A 23556-nucleotide genomic window follows, 5' to 3' on the forward strand; every position below is an offset into this window, starting at 1 on the left:
CTTACAATGTCGTGCCGACATCACGTAAATCAAAATCCTTCCTACATAAATATATATCAATTAATAATAGACAACAATTTCAAAATGGGAAGATATTAGTGAAAGACAGGAAATTTTGCCAAAATTATAATCTCTTGTGACTAGAAAATAAAATAGTTCAAAAATAGCAAACAACATATTTACAAGAAACTTCTAGTTAAAAAAGATTAATTTTTGCTAGATTATTAATATTCCATTTTAAATTATGAAAGTTAAAATTCAAGTAAGTTTGAGGCACTAGTTCAGTTTTGTTAATACTGACAAGAAAAATTAAAGTGTCATTACCCTGGCAATTGAAGGTAATACTTCTGCTTGTATGGGACCAGATTTAATAACTTCACCATCTACAGTGAGAAAACCATCTGTAGAAAATGGTTCCAACCGAAATGCATATATAGGAATCATATCAACGTATGGATTATCAATGTGTGTTCCACTTTGTAAACAAGTGAGAAAGTTTATAACCTGAACTCTGGAGACGTCTGCTCTTATGATTAGCAGCCACATCACACCGTCATCCAATTTTGCATTTGGTGCAATAAATACATCCGAAGCAAGATGAGTTTGCAATGAAACATACACTAATACAAATTCCCCTTCTTCTACTATCCAATTTTCTGGTAGTGGAGCTGAAAGTGATGGAAGTTTTGAACAATACATATCAGCATTACTTGTTGAAGGTGTAGAACTTTGCTGGTCACTAATTGCAGACTGATTCTCATCCATATGATCATTTTCTTTTGTATTACATATGTTTTCATCTTTTGAGACTTCAAAAATAGGATTATATGTTTCCTCCAAATTATTGCTAGTATAATTATGTTTTTCAACTTGTGATACATTGTCTGCTTCTGGCAGAGTCACTTCTTCGGAATCGATCGCAATAAAGCTTTTAGATCGCCTTTCGATTTTTTTTCGTGACAAACCCGCATCACAAACTCCATTTTCTTTAGTATAATTTTTATGCCATTGAAAACCATCATCCATGGTTTTACTTCTTTCTATTTTCCATTTGGCCTGTTCATTTTTCTTACAATATCCTTCCATTCCGGCAACTGGTAGATAAGACAGTCTTCCTCTGTATTTTCTTAAACCTAAATAAACAATTTATATAAATGTATTTTATTTCTAAACATTGTCATTTGTCATAACAAATTTTGATTGTACATTAATTGAAGATAAAATTACAATCTTCCTGCAATGTCAACAATGTCTTTTATAATGTTCAGAGTGATAAAAGTTTAATGTTACACACTTAGAATGTGTTCTATTAAGGGCTCATCTTTCAGCTATATTCCAACTATTGATAATTTCTAACTTTTGAGTTTCCTCAAGTAGTCATTACTAATGATCATTTAGGAAAACTATCAAATGTTTCTATTGTTTGATTAGTGTGATGACGAGTTCCCGATGCATGAACTGCCCAGACATGTTTAAAGCTTATTCAAGTTTTCTATATATGCTATACCACTACTAAAAAATTTATATATATAATAAACATCTTAAAGCCCAATGAGTATACAATGAAATAACTAATGAAATAACCAATGATTGTTGGTTAAGAGATAGCACCTAATGCTTCCCTCTAGTTACAAATGACTTTATATTAATCATTTAATTAGCCAAATTCTAGCCTGGTCTTTCAGGTGATTGTTGGTTATTTCCAGGGCCGGATTTACATAGGGACACTTGGGGCCGGTGCCCAGGGCCCCCACAAAACTATGTTTAAAGATAATTTTTTTTTTTTTTCCTATTACTGCGACAGCCTAGTGAGGCCTAATCATGAGGACCACAGGCAAAGAAAACTAAACCCGGGAAAAAAGCTATGAAACGTCGGAAAATTTTGGAGAAAAAATTTTACATAGGTATTTTTCAATTAAATTAAAATAATTAGTTTTACACAATAAAATATATGTATGTTTGCAATAACCTTATTTTTAAACGAAATTTACAACTTCCTAGTTGAAAGTACAGTATTTTGTGTAAATTTTCTAAATCATTAAATTTGCTTACTCTTAAAGGGGGGCCCCACCGAATTTGTGCCCAGGGCCCCTGGATTGGTAAATCCGGCCCTGGTTATTTCATTATCTAAATTTATACTTCAGAAATTAGAAAGAAAAAAATGTTGTCTGTGAGAAAGCTTTTGTTAAATTATGCTCACATAAATAATTTTTATAGGATGTTTTTATTGATTCAGGGATGATCTGACATTCTGTACTGTACATATATCTGTGGGTAGCGCTTATGATCTGATCTTGTTTGTTAGTTATGTTTCCATCTCCTCAAAGAGACATCCTTAAGCGAGTCAGCAACTTATTACAATTTTATCAAAATAATCCTGATTACCATGTTCTCAATCCTGTGTCCACAACTGCTTAACATATTTTTATATAAAATATATTGTCCTGATTAGTTATGTGAGGGTTTAGTGGGATGATCCTTGCCTTAGTTTACAAAGATTCTTATAGTACTTGTACGTACAAAGTTTAGAGATTTGTTCCGTAACCAATAATCTAGGATTGTCCAATGATCTGGGTATGCTAGTATTCCATAAATTGGAATTTATTTGGACACAGGTGTACTAAAGATCCTAGGTGGAAATTGAGATTAAGTTTGAACTTGCACTGCTGCATTACACCTTAACATATCACAAGGTAAACTATGGGATTAAGAATATTCTTACAGCATCTTTGTTTGTGTTGGATTGAATGGTTTTACTGATGCTTTCTTGTGCCTAATTTGTCTTTACACCAAAATCACTGAATGAGTTGATTGTCATCTTTCAGTATCCGACTTGAAATGTCTCATCAAAACCTGCAAAGTCAGGATGATCTCAAAATCCTATGTAGTGAAATTCAGTAACTGATGCATAGTCTACATTGAACAAACATTGCTTTACTAGAGCTAGCACGTTTCATATTGAATAACAAGACTGTTATATTTTCTCCCACAGGACAATGTGAATGAAGACGGCAGACCTAAAAACAGGTTTCTCACCCTCAGAGCATGCCTGAAAAATGATGCCTATTTACAGTATACACACGTGAATCATTGGAGATTTCTCAAACACATTATTGTGCAAAACAAACAAAAACATTACAGATTAAACATGAATATACATGGTAACATTGTCTTCAGATTGTCTTCAGATTGATTAAAGAGTATGTATAAACAAATCATGAGATCAAAGCATTGTAAATGTGCAGCCATATTTACAATGCACTTTACAAAACATTTTGTATTTTCACAAAATTTGATATCTGGAATTTTAAATAATCAAGCACCACTGCTCCACTCTGAACTTTTTGAACACATTTTGTATTATGTTTTAAGAGAATAGGCACACAAAAAATTAATGAAATAGAATAAAGGGAATATTTGATGTTAGATTGATCTAAGATGCCAAAAAAACAAAATGTCTAATGTCATTTTGCAAAAATTGGCACTAGACAGAAATGAGACATTTTGTGATTGAACTTTTAGGCTATGAGGGTTCACCCAATGACTATAGTTATATGTGAGTCATCAGTATTCCTCACTAACAAAATTTGCAGGAATTGGACAATGATTAATTTTTAAATGTACAGTAGAGCATCGATTATCCGACTGCGTTCTAGTCGGCAAATTCAAATGTTCAGTAGTGATGTGGCACTACAATATTTGGTTACGTCTTGGCTACTTTAATATCATTTTTGTTAAATTTTTGCATGTTTTAGCTGGCAGCATTGGCTTGACCATGAAAGGGAGGCTAGTATTTAAACCGGGCCTAATACACTATACTAATAATGTATTTTTTCATACTTTTCGGTTATCCGACCAACCCCAGTCCCCAATTAAGTTGGATAATCAATGCTCTACTGTATAATATTTTGGAACAAATCACTTACTTGAAGTGCAACATACTTTGATGATTAGATGAATCAAATCAGAGAAAATGTTTTCAAATATTGTAAATACTCAATAAATTCTGTAACAACTTTGAATGAAGAAATACAATAGTAAAAAGCTATAGATTGATGAGGGATATATAATATGCTAACTGTATCCTATTTCTATAAAATTCCAACTAAATATAAGTGCAATGAAAATTTTTATGATATATGTATTAGAAACTATAACAATGTCATAATGCATCACAGTATATGTTTTATGAGCATATTTAAGTTTATAGTTAAATGCATCTTGGGAAGGAGATAACAGATTACATACTATACTCTTGTTATTTGAAGCTGTTGGAAATTTTGTTACTAAATGTTAGTTGTAAGTATGAGTTCTTACAACTAACATAAGTGTTTAACAATTGAAAATTAATATAGTTCTTATATATCAGATTTTAAATTTGAACCCTACTTAAAAGATTAAACAACAACATATTTTAGGAGGATATAACATATATATAAACTGAAATTGTAATTTATGACAAATACAGTTGAACTCTGTTAGAACAAGCATTAGGGGACTGGCATAACTGCTTTGGGTGCAAACATGTAGAGGGTGCTCTTGGGTGGTAAAATTTATAGCTATACCACTGATGATTAGTAAAATCTATCTTTTTAATCAACTTATTTAGAATAAAAAATTAAAACAAATGTAAATCCATCATATAACTATTAATAAAAATACAGTATAAACTACAATATAATTAATATTAAACAATTTACTTTTTTGTAATTAAAGGTAATATCAATATTAACTGAAAATGGGCATATTAATTAGTCTTTAAATCTTCAAATCTCAAAATTGACAATTGCTTTATTTTTCCATAATGCCGATACTGTCGAAGATGACAAAGAAAACTTTCTATGCTGATCTTTTTAGCACCACATCTTTTTAGCACCACTTTTTAGCACTCACAAATAATTTCTACTTTTTCATAAACAGAGAAATTTTCTGTTCTTCATAGACATCTTACTCATAGAAGAGTTTGTAAAATAACTCCATACTCTAGTTAGAAACAATCATAATGATGATTAGGTAAATTGGCAAAGTAGGGCTGGAAGCTAGTCAAGAAAGAGGGGGATGGTCTCCAAAAGAAAAGAAAAGTGATAAATAGGTCTGTAATTCACACAGGTTGTAAAACTAATTATTCAGTCATCATAAAACTAAGTAACCCTTTCAGTTTTCTCTTAAAAGAATTTGGTATCGCATTTCTTACTACTTGGACAATTAAAAATGGTTGTTTGTATAGCTACCGAAAATTTGCTCGGTAGTCTGTGGAGTACACTCGTTATAACCACGAGAAAATGTATGAAAATACGTGTAAATTAAAACTGTTGTGGCATTTTGCTTGTTATAACATGAACTCGTTATAACCTAGTTTGACCACGTATGTATGTTATAGAGTAATTAAAATATATAAATATTTTCTGTAATCAGAAATGGTTAAAATGATGTATATGCATAACATATAATGTTACATAGTAATAATCTCAGATCTGATTTTTTTGCAATAAAATTTAGTTGAAAAGCACATTGAAAATAAAAGCTTAATTTATTGTTAGATTAATAAATCAGAAATCATGAGTTTAAAAAATACAACAATGGGATGTGTAACTTTCCTGCCAAGAGTTGAAAATGTCATTTGTTATGATATTTTATTAAAGTTTTTTATATTAATTATTATAAAATGGCAAAATCTTAATTTTGAGGATAGAGATGAGTTTTATGAATTGTAAATACTAATAATGAGTAAGATCTTCATTAAAATATAACAAATGTCCACCCTCTATCTTTCCCATCCCTTGAACTTTAACCTCTAAAATTGATTAGGGGCTTATACAAACCTCCCTGCTAAATTTCATAAATTTTCGACAAAAGACACAAGTTATTAAGTTTCAAAGTGGGTGAACAAAATAATGTCACGTCCATACATACAGAAAAACCTCTACTTTTCAAGGTACCAAGTCCAAAATGTAAAAATTTTGGGGGGGTCATTTTTTGACCGATTGCCTTACTCTTCCTCTGTTATACATAACATTCAGGAAAGTAAAAAGTAACATAACATCCAAACAATTCAAGATGATTAATAATTGAGAGAAAATTTAAATACCTAATGCTCTAACCAGAGCCCACACTGTGAATCTAGCTTCTCCAATTGCTCGTAATTTTTCAGATTCTATATCGATATCTGCCATGATTCCCCAACCGACGGACAAGAATGCATACATATTGTCTTCCAAAGTTTGAACCCGAACTAAATCCATTGGAGATACTCTTCCGCATACAATGTTCAAAGTTGAAGAAATTACATTATTGGTATTGTAAGGCTCACTGGAAAAAAAAAAAAAATTATTACAGATCTACTTATTTCATTAAAATGAAAATAACATTCAAAAATTAATATATCTTAATATAAATTTTACTGTGAAATTCATTAAATAATGTTGCATTGAAAATATTCAGCTATTACAGATTTATTTTTAGTCTTTAATTCTTGATAAAAAAAATTTTCCTTTTGAAGATTTATGAAAAAAATATTTATAGTTAAGGGCATAGCTGCCAATTTAAATAACTAATACGAGCACAGACAAACTACAGTCCGGAAGTACTCGGCAAAGATAAATTACAAACTTACGGCACTTGTGCATTTTCTGAGAGAATTTTTTATTAACAAATGTTTTCGGCCTATTCCCGTAGGTCACGATCAAGTTTTTAAATTCGCTTTTAGAAAATGTTCCACAAATAGAACATTCCATTTAAATTTTAACTTTAAATTCGTATTCAGAATACTTCAAAAGTTAAAATTTAAATGGAATGTTCTATTTGTGGAACGTTTTCTAAAAGCGAATTTAAAAACTCGATCGTGGCCTACGGGAGTAGGCTGAAAATGTTTGCCGAGAGAAATTTTTTATTAACAAATTCACAAGTATTGTGGTAACACACAAAATGTTGGCAATATTTAGGTTCATCTCCCAAGAATAAACAAACATTTAAAAAAGAAATTTTTCAGTTAGTTTTTCTTCAAATTAAAAAAGTCACTAACAATCTTTTCTGATTTAATATGAAGTTTAATATTAATGCATGATTTTTTTTTATAGAATTTAAGATGAGAAAATGCATAGACTAACATCAATACATACAGAGAAAACCCCCCAGCTTTTTTTACATTTCTCGACATTTCAAGGTGCCGAGTCCAAAAATGTAAAAATCTTGGGAGGTCATTTTTTGACCGATTGCCGTACTTTTCCTCGGCTATATAGCAGTCAAGAAAGTAAAAATTTATTTATTTAATCAGGAATGATAAAGTCATCCATCTTCCAATGCTAAAATAAAAAATATCTCCTTAGCAGAATTTAGTTTCTAAAATAGTCATTTGGATGTAATGCTAATGTAGAGAAAAAAAGCTTGTCAGTGTAAATATTTTTCTTTGACTGAAACAATATTTACATTTTAAGTTTAAAACAAACAGATTATATATAATTTTGATAGTTTTTTTTTTAATGTTTTCTCTTAATATTCAATCATATTTGCTGTTTGATATATTTAAGATAAAATAATAGTCTGAAATGATGTATTTTTTCCTTTCAAGTAACAAAGTTGTATTTAATAACTTTACTCCATCAAATTTTAAAGTAGAAAATTACAAAATAAACTTTATAAATGCAGATGTTTTAATTATAAGTAGTAATAATTTATTTTTTGATAAATTTATGATTACAGCTTGAAAACTGATGGTTTATAAGTGATTAAAAATGTTTCTTACTGATGATAAAATATTTATAAAATATAGTTTTTATATTTCTGTAGAATGCTTTATCAGAATCAAAAATATGATAAATTAAAGTGTTTAGATTATTGCACAGATACACCTCTGCTCAAAAAAAAATTTTCTGGAATTTTATTGATTAGTTTTTATGCGAAGTAAATTTATTAATAAATCTGCATTGTTTGTTCCTTCTCTTGTAATCTTAAATTTTTATTTCGTTCTTAAAAATGAGAAATTTGGTCTCGTTAATAATTTTCAGTTTAAAGTAAAAATTAATATACAGTATACTCTCAATTATATGGGTTAATCACTAGTAATGGAGACACGGATAATCCACAAGTCTGTTTTAAAGAAAGCTAGTCAATTTTTCTTTTATTTAGTCTTAAATTTAATATGAAATTAAACATTTTATTTATGATATTAATACATAAACTATTATATGTTTTGAGAATGATTGATAAGCTCTAGATTGTGATCACAGTTGAATAAAACTTTTGATGTAAATGAGAAATTCAGAAAATTTTATTGAACTAGCACCTCGCAATATACTATCAGTTTCTTGTAACATTAACTGAGAATGACAAGCTGTACCAACTTTTAAGTAGCAAGAATTAAAAATGCAGATCTTTTTTTATTTTAATGCTAATACAGTGGAACCTTGCTTAACGAGCATAATTCGTTCCAGAATCTTACTTGTAATGCAAAACACTTGTTAAACAAAATTGTCATAAATTCATTAATTTTGTGATATTAATGATTTATTGATAAGGAAATGATTCAAAATATTTTCTTCAAATAATTTTACGACTTATTTAATGAAAAAAAAATACATGTATACGTGTAAGTAACCCTGTATTGTTCAAGAATCAACTGCACTTAATGTACTTGATAGGCCATTTAATTTATGCCTTGATGTTCTGCAAATAGTTCTGATGTTCAATATACAGTAGAGCGTCGATAAGTGGAATGGCCGGAAAGTGGAACGATTTTCAGCCGGACTGTGTCGTGCTGAATCAAATGTTTTTGATACTAAATTTACTTCTAAAGTATAATTTTCATGTTTTTTATATTCTTTAATATATTTATTTTGTTTGTACAAAATGCAGAAATAATTTTTAACGATACGATAGCCTCGATGATTATTATAAAAATTTTCGTTAGGCTTAAAATCGACGAAAATTCAACACGAAGCGACACGCAACGGAGAAAAATTCGAACATCGGACAGGTTAATGTATTTTTTCATACAAAGTTGGAAACTGGAACAAATCATTAACTGGAAGGACCCCAGTCCCCAATTGGTTCCACTTATCGACGCTCTACTGTACCAACTTTTAAGTAGCAAGAATTAAAAATGCAGATCTTTTTTTATTTTAATGCTAATACAGTGGAACCTTGCTTAACGAGCATAATTCGTTCCAGAATCTTACTTGTAATGCAAAACACTTGTTAAACAAAACAGTTTTCCCATATTAATTAATATGAGAAAACATAAATTAATGTAAGATACAATAATGTATTCCATGCCGAAAAAAATACAATATATTGGGTTGTTCGGAAAGTTCGTAGCGATTTTTAAGAGAAATAAAAGAAATTGTTTTAATACTAAAAATATACTTTTATTCCATTATGTATGCGCCATTGTTTTTAATGACGTGTTGCCATCTATGGGGCAGCTTCGTGATACCCTCTTCGTAGAACTTTCCAGTTTTTTCCGCGAAAAACTGATCCACGTGGTTTTTGCAAGCTTCCAAAGTATCAAAGTTTTTATCATGAAGGGAATTTTGTAGAGAACGGAACAAATGGTAGTCCGACGGGGCAAGGTCGGGTGAGTAAGGGGGTGGGGTAAAACATCCCAGCCTAGTTCCAATAATTTTTGGCGTGTTCGTAAAGACGTGTGAGGTCTGGCATTATCTTGGTGAAACACAATGCCTTTTCTATTGGCCAGTTCCGGACGTTTTTCTTTAATTGCCATGTTCAGCTTATCCAATTGGGAACAATACTTATCAGAATCAATTGTTTGATTCTGTGGAAGCAGCTCATAGTACAGGATTCCTTTCCAATCCCACCAGACAGTGAGCATGACCTTCTTTGGATGAAGACCGGCCTTTGGAGTTTTTAATGGTGATTCATTTTTCTTACCCCACGATCGTTTTCGGCTGATGTTGTTATAAATGATCCACTTTTCATCACCTGTCACTAAACGCTTCAGAAAAGGGTCATTTTCATTTCGTCTTTCAAGAGAATCACAAATGGAGATGCGATCCAGTAAGTTTTTTTCCGTTAAGTCGTGAGGTATCCAAATGTCATAACGATTCACGTATCCGAGCTTCTTTAGATGTTGAAATACAGTACTGTTTGATGACTTCACTATGTCTGCAATCTCTCGAGTTGTGTAATGAGGGTTTTCATCCAATAATGCTTTGATTTGGTCCTCTTCAATAACAGGAGGTCTTCCTGAGCGAGGAGCATCTTCAAGGCTGAAATTACCAGTTTTAAATTTTGCAAACCACTTTCGAACAGTTGATTCTGATACAGCACTCCCACCATAAACATCACATATCTTTTTTGCTGTTTGTACAGCATTTTTGCGTTTACGAAAAAAGAAAAGAAACAAGTGTCGATAATGCACGTTGTTCGCATCTATTTTTGCAATGAGCCAAATTAAACGCTATTTGAATAATCTTAACGGTTTTTTTGTAACGGACGCGTCTCAAGGTCATTTATCGTAATATTCATTGGTTTGTACAATTCTAATCATTTTTGCGTCAATCGGTGTCTCAACTGTTGGCTATCAAAAATCGCTACGAACTTTCCGAACAACCCAATACATTGTTAAGGACTGTGAATCATCATCATCTTTTCTTCTAGCATGGAATGCAAATTTGATTTGCAGAAAACAAAAGAAAAAAAAAATCACAGATAATATGTCTGATAAACACACCAAACAATATGCCAAATTCTTGTGCTATGTAAAGGCTATAAATAAATATTAGAAATTAATTAATTTGACTAGAGGTAGGCAGTTATGCTGCCATCTCGTATTAAATTTAATAATTATAAATAATTAAGAATTTGGAATATCGAAGAATGGCCCAAGAATTTGGCATATCGTTTGGCATGTTTATTACATAATAGTCGATGGTTGTTGATGTTTATATGTAATATGTCTGAACACAAGTTTGAAAAAATGTTTGATCACAAGCAACATTAAGATGCTAGCAGAACGAGTGCTAAACACAGACTGATGGAGCATGTGCACAATCCAGGACTTCCCCTCTCCTCATCACTCATTATGCAAAATATCGCTCCTTAAGCGAGTCATTTTTTCACAATTTGTTTTACTTGTTATGCAAAATACTCATTATGCGAGGTGCTCGTTAAGCAAGGTTACACTGTATTTGTATTCGTGATGTAAATTTTTATTGAGACTTAAGCATGCACAAATAATCCACACACGGATAATTGAGAGTATACTGTACTATTATTAAACAAAGTGTAATTTAGTTTTGCATGAAAAATAGTTGAAAAGAACAATATAGTTAATATTTTGATTTCAGTTTAAACTTGTTAGCAGATTATTAAGAAAACTAAAAGTTATAAGAAAACAGCAATCAATAAATATCCAACTCACCCAACAGCATGAGAGATTGCTTTTGCCAATCCATTTCCAGATCCTCCAGGTATAATACCAACAGGAATTTTTATCGCTTTTTTCCAATCATCTCTCTCCATAAGACCATTAAATACCTGAATTAAATTATATAATTAATACTTTATAAAATTAAATATTTTTATCATGAATAAAATATAAATTGAATATAATATCCCAAATATTTAATACATATCAGCAATTCTTCTAGAATAATAGAAAATATAAATAAAAAATTTATTTTTGAGTACTTTCATCTTTATTCAAATAAAGATATTTTCAAGCATACTGAACCTTTTAAACATTCTACTGGTAATTTTAAATTCATACCAAATTTTAAATTTTTCAGATAATGTAAAAATAACTTGCATTAAAAATATCATCAATATCAGTAAAACATTTTAATGAAAATCAAATAAAAGTCTGTACTATGAAATTCGAAAGTATACCTTGTAGATGTAAGAGTTTAAGGTTTTAACAACGGTACCTCAGTACTCAAACTTAATTTGTTCCAGAAGGCTGTTTAAGTGCTGATCTGTTCAGTTACTGAACAGATTTTTCCAATAAGGAATAATGTAAATTAGATTAATCCATTCCAGACCCCCAAAAATACACTTATAAACTTGTGTTAAATTCTAGTTAAAATGCTTTTATAAGCCTAGCATGCATAAATCATTAAAAAAGAACAAAAAAATCCATAAGCAATACAGAGTGACAAAATATGCCTATTAATTTTATTGGGTTATACTGTGACAATCACTCATCGTCTTTTTGTATTATTCAATTGACAGACACAAAGCCTTTTGTTTGTAAGTTTCCCAAATCACCCGTTAGGCCTGGAGGGGCATTAAATCCAGTGGGAGAACAGGAGGTGTATAAGGAATAACGGTCGACAGTAGAGCTCTTTTTTTCTCGGCACATTTGGAGAAACAGACGAAGGTGATCGGCTACAGCTGGATCTTATAATGGAAACGTCAGAAGCCGACGGATGGGACCGAGATCGACCCGACGGTTAGAAGACGACGGCAAATGAGCGACAAGCCTCCGAGGAACCCTTCCCCATATTCTAATTGTATATGGTAAAGTAATCTTGTAAATAATTTCATGGATTGGAAAAATATATAATTGTCAGAAAAACCAAACAAGCGATTGTCACCAAAACGAAGAATCGGATTTATGTTAACCCAACTTCGTGTTGAGGAAATAAATAAAACCTACAAAACAATGTTTTTGCTTACTTTTCACAGGTGTCCTTACTTAATATAGATGTGTGATTTAATTATCACATTTGTGAAATTTACACATTATTACTAATGTGGGATTGTATTCTTTATTTAGAAGCTTATTTTAATATTTTTACTACATATTTATAACTTGATTTTATTCAAACAAATGTCTTTGGATAAAATGCATATTCATGCTTTTTGAGTTTCAGAAAGGATATAATGCTGTACAAACCATTAAAAAAAATATTTAGAATAGTGTGTGAAGAAGATGCACCTAAACTTCAAACACATCAAACGTGGTTTTCACAAGTTTCACTCTGGAAATTTTGAACCAAAGGATTCACAATGAAAGGGCAATCAAAACTTGCAGGAAGAAATTGTTAAGAATTGATGAATAACAACTCGTGAATTTAATAGATTTTAATGTGTCGCAAACATTTATTATTGACACACTTCATCGACTGGAATGGTTGCAAAACATAATGATTGTTTTTTCATTTAATGCATATGGTACCCAAACTGTCAGATAAAATTATGTTTAAATTAAAGATAGAAAACTCTAAAATTTCATTTTTCTCATAGAATAGAAGTTAAAATAAAAATATTTGTAACTGAAAATTTATTCTAGCAGGTTGCGTTTATTCCGTCCAGTACCAGGTGATTTCCCCCAAACGTGTTCGAATACTGAGTACTTATTCAAAGCAGTTTGAGTACCAAGGTACCACTGTATTTTATTTTATAAATTCTTTCTTACATAAGTGTTTTAAACTAAGTTCCTTGAAATAAAAATACATAATGGTGGAAAAATTTGTTGGTAGTCCTAAATTTGTGTATATGACATTCAACATTAATCATTCAGTCACTGACTCCACACAGGAAAAACCATAATTGCTTCATTCCAGAAGCTTCTTAAAAATAAACAAGTGCTGAATTTCATTCTATTTTTGGATTTAATTTTTTAATCTATGAATGAAATATTCATTATATTGTTTAACTTAAAATACCAGAAATTATAAAGTTTTGATGGTGATAGGCTACAGAGAGATAGAGATTCCTTGATAGATTCTTCAGGTTTTTTAGGTTCCACGTGTTAAAATAAATTGAGAATCACTGTCTTATATAATCAGTTTCTGAATTTGATTTACTGATGAAACCGAAAAGTTATTAAACTTACTTCAAATAATAATCCATCTCCTGAAATGACAACAATACCACTCCAATGACTAAGATCTGCAGTGTTCACAAAATCTCTAGCATGATTGGCCCTGGCTATCAAATTAAAAATAATGATTAAGATTTTTGATGATATAATCATTAATAAAAGAAAAAAAAATCAGCACCAGTTATAATTAAATCATGTTCGATATCACTTTCTGCCAGAAGAGCAACCACTCTTTCTCGATATATCTGGTATGCTTTTCCCGTTCCTCCGAAAGGATTGATGAAAACTAATAGTCTTCGTGTCGAGGGAGGTACGGATGGAAACCTTGATAATTCTAAAAAAATGAACAGTTCTGTGATTTACACTAATGACATACAATGAATAATTTCAATAATAGTCAAAGCTAGAACTTAAGTATATCAAAATGCCATTCACACTTTTCCAGCAACTAAATTTTCTGGTCTGATTAAAAACCTGACAAAGGCATATCAATCAGGCCGGAAACATTTGTTTTGATTAAATTGAGTTGCTGAAAAAGTGTGAAAGGTGTCTTTTGTGTCTTGATATAAATAATTTCAAAAAAGTCTTTCCTAGTAACTTTATTTCTATAGCATAAAAATTATATACAATTATAATTTGCAGCTAAACTTACAGGTGTTTAACTACAATTTTCCCGCTAATGACGCCAGAAGAAAATTTGCAGACAATTATTATTCTAGAAATCTTCCCAATGGAGAAAAAATTAACAGAGAATGGCTTGTTTATTCTATTTCAAAAGATTCAGTCTATTGTTTTTGTTGTAAAATATTTGGTAAAATTGTAAGTAGTTTGTTTGCTTTGAATGGTTTTTCTGATTGGCAGCATTTATCATTAACATTGAAAAGACACGAAACAAGCGTTTCCCACAGTGAAAATGTGAAATCGTGGGAACAATTGAATAATGTGTTAAAAAATAAAACTACTGTAAATCAAATGCAACTGAGACTATTAGAATTAGAAAAAAAACAATGGTGTGATGTATTAGAAAGAATCATAGTCACTATCAAGTTTTTATCTCATCGGTGACTGGCTTTTCGGGGCTCATCAAAAACATTATATGAGCCTGATAATGGTAATTTTCTAAAAGCAATCGAAATGATAGCATCCTTTGATTCGGTCATGCGGGAACATATTCACAGAATTCAATCCTCGAAATCTGATTCGAGTCGTATGACTCGCTATTTAGGAGATCAAATTCAGAATGAAATCGTTGATTGACTCGGCACAACCATAAAAAATTTGATTCTCTGACTTTGTCCGGTATATAAATATTTCTCCATTACATCTGAGGTGCAATTTAATATAAGTCACACACAACAAATTACAGTTGTACTCAGGCATGTTCTTTTAAACAATGAAACTAAAAATGTTGCAATACGCAAAAATTTTATTGGTTTCCGTCCGATCATCAGCTCCACGGATGAAGGTCTATTAAATTTTCTTTTGGATTTATTTTCACAATTAAATCTCAACATTCAAAACTTACACGGTCAATGTTACGATAATGGTTGTAATATGCATGGAAACACAATGGATTGCAAAAAAAAATTTTGGAAATCAATAATCGCACATTTTACATTCCATGCTTGGCTCATAGTCTCAATTTAGTATCCAAACACAGTGATAGCACTAAGAATATTACTTACATTGCCAGTTTCAGTTGCATTTGGTGAAAGGTCCTTTTCAAAGTTAAAAATTATAAAAAACTATTTAAGATCAACAATGCACCAGCAAAGACTAAGTAATTTAGCTATAGTTTCAATTGAACATGAAATCTTAGACAGCTTGGATACAAGAAAATTGATAGCAGATTTCGCAAACATAAAGACAAGAAGAGTTCAAATTTCTGTAGATAAGTGTAAAACCATATAAATATTTAAGTAAACAAAACTAACTTTACAAAGAAAAACTATTTATTTTCTTTTTTCACACTCTTATGAGACAACACTAAAGAGCCTTTCTGGCAAGCCAGCATAGGTAGTCGTAGTTAAACAGGGGCGGCATAATCGGCATTGCATACGGGCGTTCAAACAGCTAGCGGCGCCTTTGCACCTACCATAATCTTAACAGAAAATTCTTACATCCTAATCTGAATATAAAGATGTTTAATTTATACTTACTTGAATGTAAAGAAAATAAAACAGGCACTGTTAATGAGTGATCTTATAAAAAAAATTTTAAAGAAGTTTTTAATTTACGTTTCCACCAGCCGTGGAAAGATATATGCCAAAAATGCAATCTATTAAACATTAAAGTTAAGGCAAAAAAATAATGGTGAAGAAAAGGAGGCAAATCTTATGGAATAACACGATATTTATTTTAGATGAGCAGAACTGGCTAAAAAATCATTAAACAAGACCGAGATCTAGCATTACATAATCCAGATCACTATTTTGCTTTTTCTTTCAACTTTCAGGAAAGCACTGCTTACCCAAAGTTGACTACTTCAGTTGCATATTATAAGCACAGTATGTATGTTTTAAATATGGTTTCTCATAATTTCCACGATAATAATGTTTACATGTATCTCTGGGATGAAACTGTTGCATCCACAGGTGCATAGGAAGTAACATCATGTATTCTGAAACATTAAAATATCTTAGAAATGAAAAACAAATGATAGTTTACAGCAATATGTGTGCAGGACAAAATAGGAATATAAAATTAGCTTTAACATGGTTAAATGTTGTCCAATCTGCCAAATGTAAGGTAGATGTCATTGATCATAGATTTTTATTATCATGGCAATCATTTCTACTGAATGATAGATTGCAGAGTGTAAAGCTCCGCGACTATTGATTATATTTCGTTTATTTTAAATTTTATTTATGTAATCTCATTCTGTTGTTAAGAGATATGTATTGGGTTTTAGTTGTAACGCACAGCCGTTTTGTCGCATGTCCCATACCGCCTTTTGTTGTCGTGTCTGTATCGTGGCTTTGGGTTCGCTATGCGAAGGACCACATGGGTGGACGAAGCCCCCGGATGGTGGGAATTATAAACGGGAGCACTTCCATGTGTGAGCATCTTTTCGCACTTGCATTTTGAGCCGTTGTCAGACAAGAGGAAGAATTTCGAAGGGAAGAAGGAACAATCGATCAGGAAGAAAGGAAGAAGAATCATTTAGGAAACAATCCAATTCCATCCAGCAGTAGTTCTACCCGTCAAGTTATACAGATATTGAAGAAGAGTCTAAGATCACCTGGTTCACAAATAAGATAGTTATTACATTAAATTTTAACATATCTACGCGACAGGACAAGTTAAGAACCACGTGTGACTAACAAAAGGAATCGTATTTCGTAACAATGTATAACATGAAATACGGCTACTGTACGTAAATAATTGTATAGTTTTCTATTTTAATCGCATATTAGTTTATTATCGTTAGTAATTACTAGTGTAATTGCAGAATTGCTGTCATTCTTATAATTGATAAGAACATTGTTTGTCTGTCTGAATCAGGCAATCAAGTCATTCCTTTCTGTATAATTAATAAACTATTGGAGGAAGATTAGTCTGTCCGAATTGTTCTGTACATTGTAAGGTCCTCAGTACATTCCCCCCTCTTTAAAACAAAATATATTCGGTATTTCACAGTTAATACAAGAGTTTTAGAAATGGCATTAAGAAAAAATAATTTATTGTTAGTCCCAGGATTATTACGAAGTCATAAAAAAGTGTTGAAAAAGTAAAAACTTTATTCCGAATGAAATGAAACATAAGGATTCCATTTCAACTAAACCTCTAAAGGACACAGGTTTTAAAAGGTTAATAACAAAATCCAAATTATTAAATATGCAATTTAATTAAGCTGTATAATTCTTAATACATATAAAAAAGTTTACAAATGATGTAATCACTAATACAGTGAAAACTGCTTAGGCGACCACTGGCATTCGATGGGCACCTGTCAAAATGGGCAAAAATTTCCAGCATGGAATCGTTTATACATAGAGTCTTTGTATAAGTTACCCGTATTAAACGACCATCTGTGTAACGCAACCGCGGACATCGATTTTTGGTCCGAAACAACATAGAACAACTGCAATAAGCAACCACTCCCGCGAATATATCTAGTCTAAACTCTTGTTCGAACCCACTCGGGCACTTCTCCCACCCTTGAAATTAGGTGCATGTATTAATGAATTAGTCTAGCAACAAAGGAAATCCATTTCAGTTTGTTTGAAATTGTCGGAAAAATGAAAGAAATGCAAAGTGCTGTCATTAGAATATTGTGTTAAAGTTATCACACAAAGTGAAAATGGTTTATCACAACGGCAATTAGCGGCGAAGTTTAACTGTGGGAAAACAAAATTTATTTTAACGTAGATCTACAGTATTTTCCTTAGGGGTATAAAATATTGTACACGATGCAGTTAATCGGCTAATCTCATCGTTTGATAAAATTTATTTTATCAAAAAAAAAAAAAAAAAACGCATTAATGCAAAAATCAGTTTTACAGGCAACCTTCCTTTTTTGATTCCGCCATTGTCATTGGATAATCACAGAAAGTAATGAAATTGTATTATGAGAAAAAATAATAAAATCGTTTTATTATTAATTAATAATTTTTCTTATTGTACTTAAGAAAATACTAAATATTAAAAAAAAAACACAGTATTTTTAAAGTTACTAATCTCTGTACACAAAGCTAGAACTAATTCAAAATCGTAGGCACAAAAAACCTTTCACACTATTTCTAGCAGACAATTTGTGCTCATTAATTTGTCTGCTAGAAATAGTGTGTGAAAGGTTTTTTGTGCCTACGATTTTTAAAGTTAAAATAAGATTAAACTAACGAAACCAAAACCAAAGTGATGGAGAGATACGACGCGCTTGTATATCGAAGACGTAATACACGTAACTGAGAAGCGAACGAAAAGAACAGAGTTGAATTAAGTCAGAAAAAAGAAAGTGTACATTATAATCGAGAAAATGCGAGTATTGTATTAATCTTTAAAATATTGGTATTAAATCTGTCTTATAAAATCACCACGTCTCCTGTAAATTGAGTTATTCGATAAGAATAAAATACAATACCAATATAGCCCTATTGTTGAAAAATTTGCTTATTTTTGCTCACCTCGAGTTTTGCTCAGTAGAAATGGCTAAAAAGTGCTCAAAATACGTACGAAAATACGGTATTACAGCACCACCTGTCTAAAAGACCACTTTTTGAAGGAACCGTGGGTGGTCGCCATAGACAGGTTTTACTGTTTACAAAATCAATATCAAAGGATTATACAGTAGAACCTCTATTATCCAGACTAACTGGGGATGAAGGTAGTCTGGATAAGGAAAAATCCAGATAATCGAAAAAATAATAATAATTGACAGTTAAAGACATGTACATACAGTATGAATAATTTTTTTTTGTCTAGATTTATACATAGCTTAAATATTAAATTATTTTTTATTAAGAAATTCAATTATCGATTTTTGTTTAAAGCAAGCTGTTCATTTTGAAGCTGCTAAATCGTGAATACTTTTAAGACATATAAGTTGTCCCGAGTTACACTCTTCTTAGCTCTCAAACCACTTCATGGCGACATCTAAGAGCCACCGCAAACTAGCAGTTTGCGAGAGCAAAATGCTAGCAAACGTGCCCTAGCACAACCGATGACGTCAAAGGCTCTGCCCCTCTCTTCTTGCTCACGTGGTTTTTCCTTTGCTAGAGCAGCGATACGAGAGTACTCTCGCTGTTCACAGAATTCAACAACGAGAGCATTACGCTAGCAAGAGAGAACAGCGGAAAATAGATGACTACATAAACATGCCACACGTCGAAAAAGAAATAATAGAATTTTATCGATGTACGTAAATTACATGATTAATACATTCAGTATTGAAAAGAAAATGGTATAAACATTGTATATTAAAATAGTTATTTATAAATAGGCTTAAGCCTAGTTAGGCTTAACTAATAAGCATATTTTTCCCATTCTGTTTCAAAGTTCGGAACGAAAACTGACAGATAGGTTCCGCTATAATAACTGACGGAAAGAAAACTGACAAGTATAGGTTATAATAAAATCTTTGTTCTATAGCCAATCCACATCTGGATTCCACGTCATGTGGACTAGTTACGCGAGCAAACGTTGTGTAGTTTGCGGCTGCTTCGTGCTCGAGTAGCTTACCTAGCAAAAATGGCCAATAGCATCATGGGAAAAAAGGCGGGGCTTAGGAGCGCGACCGAGAGTACGCTAGCTCTTGCTTCCTGTAGTTTGTGGCGGCTCTAAGCACTGAAAAGTTTCAGAATGTGTAGGACCAATATCTCTTACTTCGCAAATCTCTTCTTCGTCTTCTCGATCTTGTTCATCTGAGGCAGATACTTCTTTAATTATTTCCTCATCATTCAAAATTTGGAATCCAGGATCGTTCGCATCGCAATTTAACCACTCGGTTACATCTTCGTCACATTCGGCACATATTAAATTTGTGCTATTGCTTCCGCAATGTCTCCTATACCACTTTCTACTTACTAATGGTCTTTTCAAAATTTTGTTTCATGCATTCCATCACATACGTACAACAGTGTCGCAATTCGCCAAGTGCAAATCAGCAAATTCGTATAATTTTTGTTTATTTTGAACAATCCGGATAATCGAAAATCCAGATAATCGAGGTCTGGATAATTGAGGTTCTACTGTAGTTTCAAAAAAACAATACCAAATGTCAAAGTTGAAATTTAAATAGAATCGTTACAATTTCTTTGATATTTGTGATTCAATATTAATATATTGATCGATATCAACCAATTAATACTACTACATTAATTGGATGATATGGTAAACAAAACGATCAAACGATTTTACTAAAATAATTTGTTTTATAACATTATCGATCATTTACAAACCTTATTACTTTATATAATTAAAGATGAAATGATTTACAAAATAAAAAAGAAATAACAAAAGTATTAAAAATTTTTAAATTAAAGTTATATGGATTTAAAAATAATAATGCAAGTAATTTTATTAAATTTAAAATCAGTTTTTTGGATAGAATTTCTTTCCCAAGTATTATATCCTAAAATCCTTAATATAATATTTACCTTATTACATAACACGTGTCTACAATCGAAATTGATTAAAATTATATCAATAAATATAAAATTATAATTAATTTAAAGTAGGAAAACAATTTTGAAATAAACCGCTTTCGTTCTATTTAATAAACAACGATAAATTATCCATGAAATAATTTGTTTGCCTAGCAACAATTATCAACAAATATAGTATCTGTTACTTTACATAAATAACAATCTTTAATGTAACGATAATGTTTAAATATGAGTTTAATAAGAAAACAAATTTAAAAAATAGTTCTTTTAATATTTAAAATTATACGTAAAATCCTATTCTTTTACTCGAGAGAAAATTCATATTAAAACATTCCTAATTATACCAATTGTAATATAATTGAATACATTTTTAATGCAAATTATAACTATAACTTACACAAAAGTTTAGTTTAATTGTTTTTATGTGAAATTCCCATTAAATAAAAGGATCATTAAAACAATAACTACAATTATAAAATCAAAAGACGTTTAATTTTCAACAAAGAAAAAATTGATACTGTATTTAAAAAATGTTTAATTTGACATCAAATAAATTATTTCTATTTGCAAAATTAAAAGGATACTCAGAAAAAAGAAAGGGAAGTATTTTATAAAAATATTTCAAAAATAAAAATATTAAATATTGATATAGCAGCTTTATAAATGATAACTACAAAACTTCTGATTTAAAATTAGCTAATAAAATATATACTTTTTAATTAAACAAAACCAAATTAAAATTCTGTCTTTGTATTCTTTCAATTAGTCTTGAAAGAAGTATCAATTTTTGAAATAAAACATATTTTCAATAGTAGTTAATGTATAAAAATCAAAGTTTTAATCATTCTACAATCCATCCAATATTAAATTTAAAGTTATTTATACTTGGTTCAGTCAAAAAGATGCTGGAATTATTTTGTAAAAACAAGGCATTCGCACAGGAAAAACAGAATTTGGCGGGTACTTAGAAGCATTGGCTATTAATATTTTGCATACATTGACAGCACTGCTATTGGACAGAATGTGGGAAAGCTATTGCAGAAAATGATGTCCACCAGTGTAAGCCTGTCCAAAGAGGACAGCATTCAGTAATTGAATTTTTGACATTAGAGAAAGTTAAACCCAGTAAAATTCATTGTCAATTGGTATCTGTTTATGACAAGAATGCATTGTCAAAAACAATTCTTTGAATGGAGTGCTTAAACTTCTCATCAAGTACCAAGAAGGAGAGTAAATGGCAATGCACCTCCAACACCTGCAGTGTCATGAGGGAGAGATCTTGGACTGAATTGTGACTGTAGATGAAACAGTATGCACTCAGTATGTGTCCCAACATAAGCAGTAAACCAAAGAGTGAAAACATACTGGATCCCTATGAAGTAGAAAAGCAGAATGACTCGTTTTCAGACAAAGCCATCATGATGTTCTTTTTTGAGCATCAAGGTCCACCCTTGTCCACTTCTTGAAGAAAGATGAGAAGGTCACCTTGCAGTCTTACACAGAGATCTTGAAAATCAACTGTGCAAGGCCATCAAATCCAAAGGACTTTTGAGTAAAGGCATAATTAGCATTTTCTCTTGCCAATACGTCAGGGCCCAAAAAGAATAACAAGTTTTTGATATCAATGAACTCTTTGAGCTTAGAGAAAATTTGCTTTCTGGTTGCCCTACTAGCCCTGTTGAGGCACAATAGCCTTACTGTGCCTTACTTGTAAGGCATAATTTTTCTTCAAGACAATGCTAGATCTTGTAGCCAAACACAACGTAAGCATCTTAAAGAAGAAATGATAGAAGTCCTCAAATACCTACCATAGATCTGATTTGTTGCCCTGTGACTACCATATCTTTGGCAGAATGAAGGATGCACTTGGCAGGTGTACTTTTAAATCAAACGATGATATGTGAAAGGTGGTCATGGAATGGGTTTGCAAGCAGCCAAGCTATTTTTATGAGAAGAGAATAAAAAATCTTGTAAAGCAGTGAGATCTTGCCTTAACTGTAGGGGGAAATATTTTGAAAAATATTAAATGACCTGCTTAAAAAAATAATTCCAGTTTCTTTTTGATTGAAGTATTAAATAACAATCAAAGCAAACAACTGTAGTACGTATATTTTTTTTTCCATGATGCCTGAATATTGCCATCTGTATCATAGATTATCAGAGAATTTATTGTGATTTAATTTTAAAATAAAATAGTTTATTGATAAAATATTTTTAAATATATGCATGTAGTACATTTTAAAAATATGAGCAATTAGTTTTCATATAAAAACAATTATAATTTTATTCTGAATTTCAATTTCATACAATAATTTCATAATTACTTTTAAACAATAACTCAAAATTCCAATACACAACTTGATAATCACTGTATTCTTTTAGGAACTTTGTTTTGAACAATTAATTTTTTTTGATATGTGATAATTTGAAAGAGATATCTCATGTCACAAAAAATTTATTTTTAATGGATTTTAACCAAAACACACTTGAACAAAACAAGTAAAATAAATATGTGAAAAATAAAACTTTCCAGATACTTTTGGATAATAAATATCTATCAAAAAATTTAATAATAATATTCTATTAATATAAAGTTTCGGTTAATGTTACCTATGGTAGCGAACATGGCGGCTCGTCTCTGAAACAGTGGGGACGCACGTTCTAACC

The 23556-nt window shown here is 30.9% G+C and overlaps 1 protein-coding gene across 1 annotated transcript in view; it reads right to left on the reverse strand.

Moving 5' to 3' along the window:
- Window positions 1-221: 221 nt before the first annotated feature.
- LOC136983737 (sphingosine kinase 1-like) overlaps window positions 222-23556 on the reverse strand; it is a 43683-nt gene continuing 20348 nt past the window's right edge. Inside the window, exons 2-6 of the mRNA XM_067280562.1 lie at window positions 13962-14117; window positions 13796-13890; window positions 11378-11493; window positions 6089-6309; window positions 222-1133 (exon numbers count right to left, since the gene is read on the reverse strand). Coding sequence (XP_067136663.1) covers window positions 310-1133; window positions 6089-6309; window positions 11378-11493; window positions 13796-13890; window positions 13962-14117 — 1412 coding nt within the window. The 3' untranslated portion in view covers window positions 222-309. The remainder of the gene's footprint in view (window positions 1134-6088; window positions 6310-11377; window positions 11494-13795; window positions 13891-13961; window positions 14118-23556) is intronic.

The sequence above is a fragment of the Centruroides vittatus genome, unplaced genomic scaffold (assembly GCF_030686945.1).
Source record: "Centruroides vittatus isolate TY-2023 unplaced genomic scaffold, ASM3068694v2 contig_885, whole genome shotgun sequence".
Classification (NCBI taxonomy): Eukaryota; Metazoa; Arthropoda; class Arachnida; order Scorpiones; family Buthidae; genus Centruroides; species Centruroides vittatus.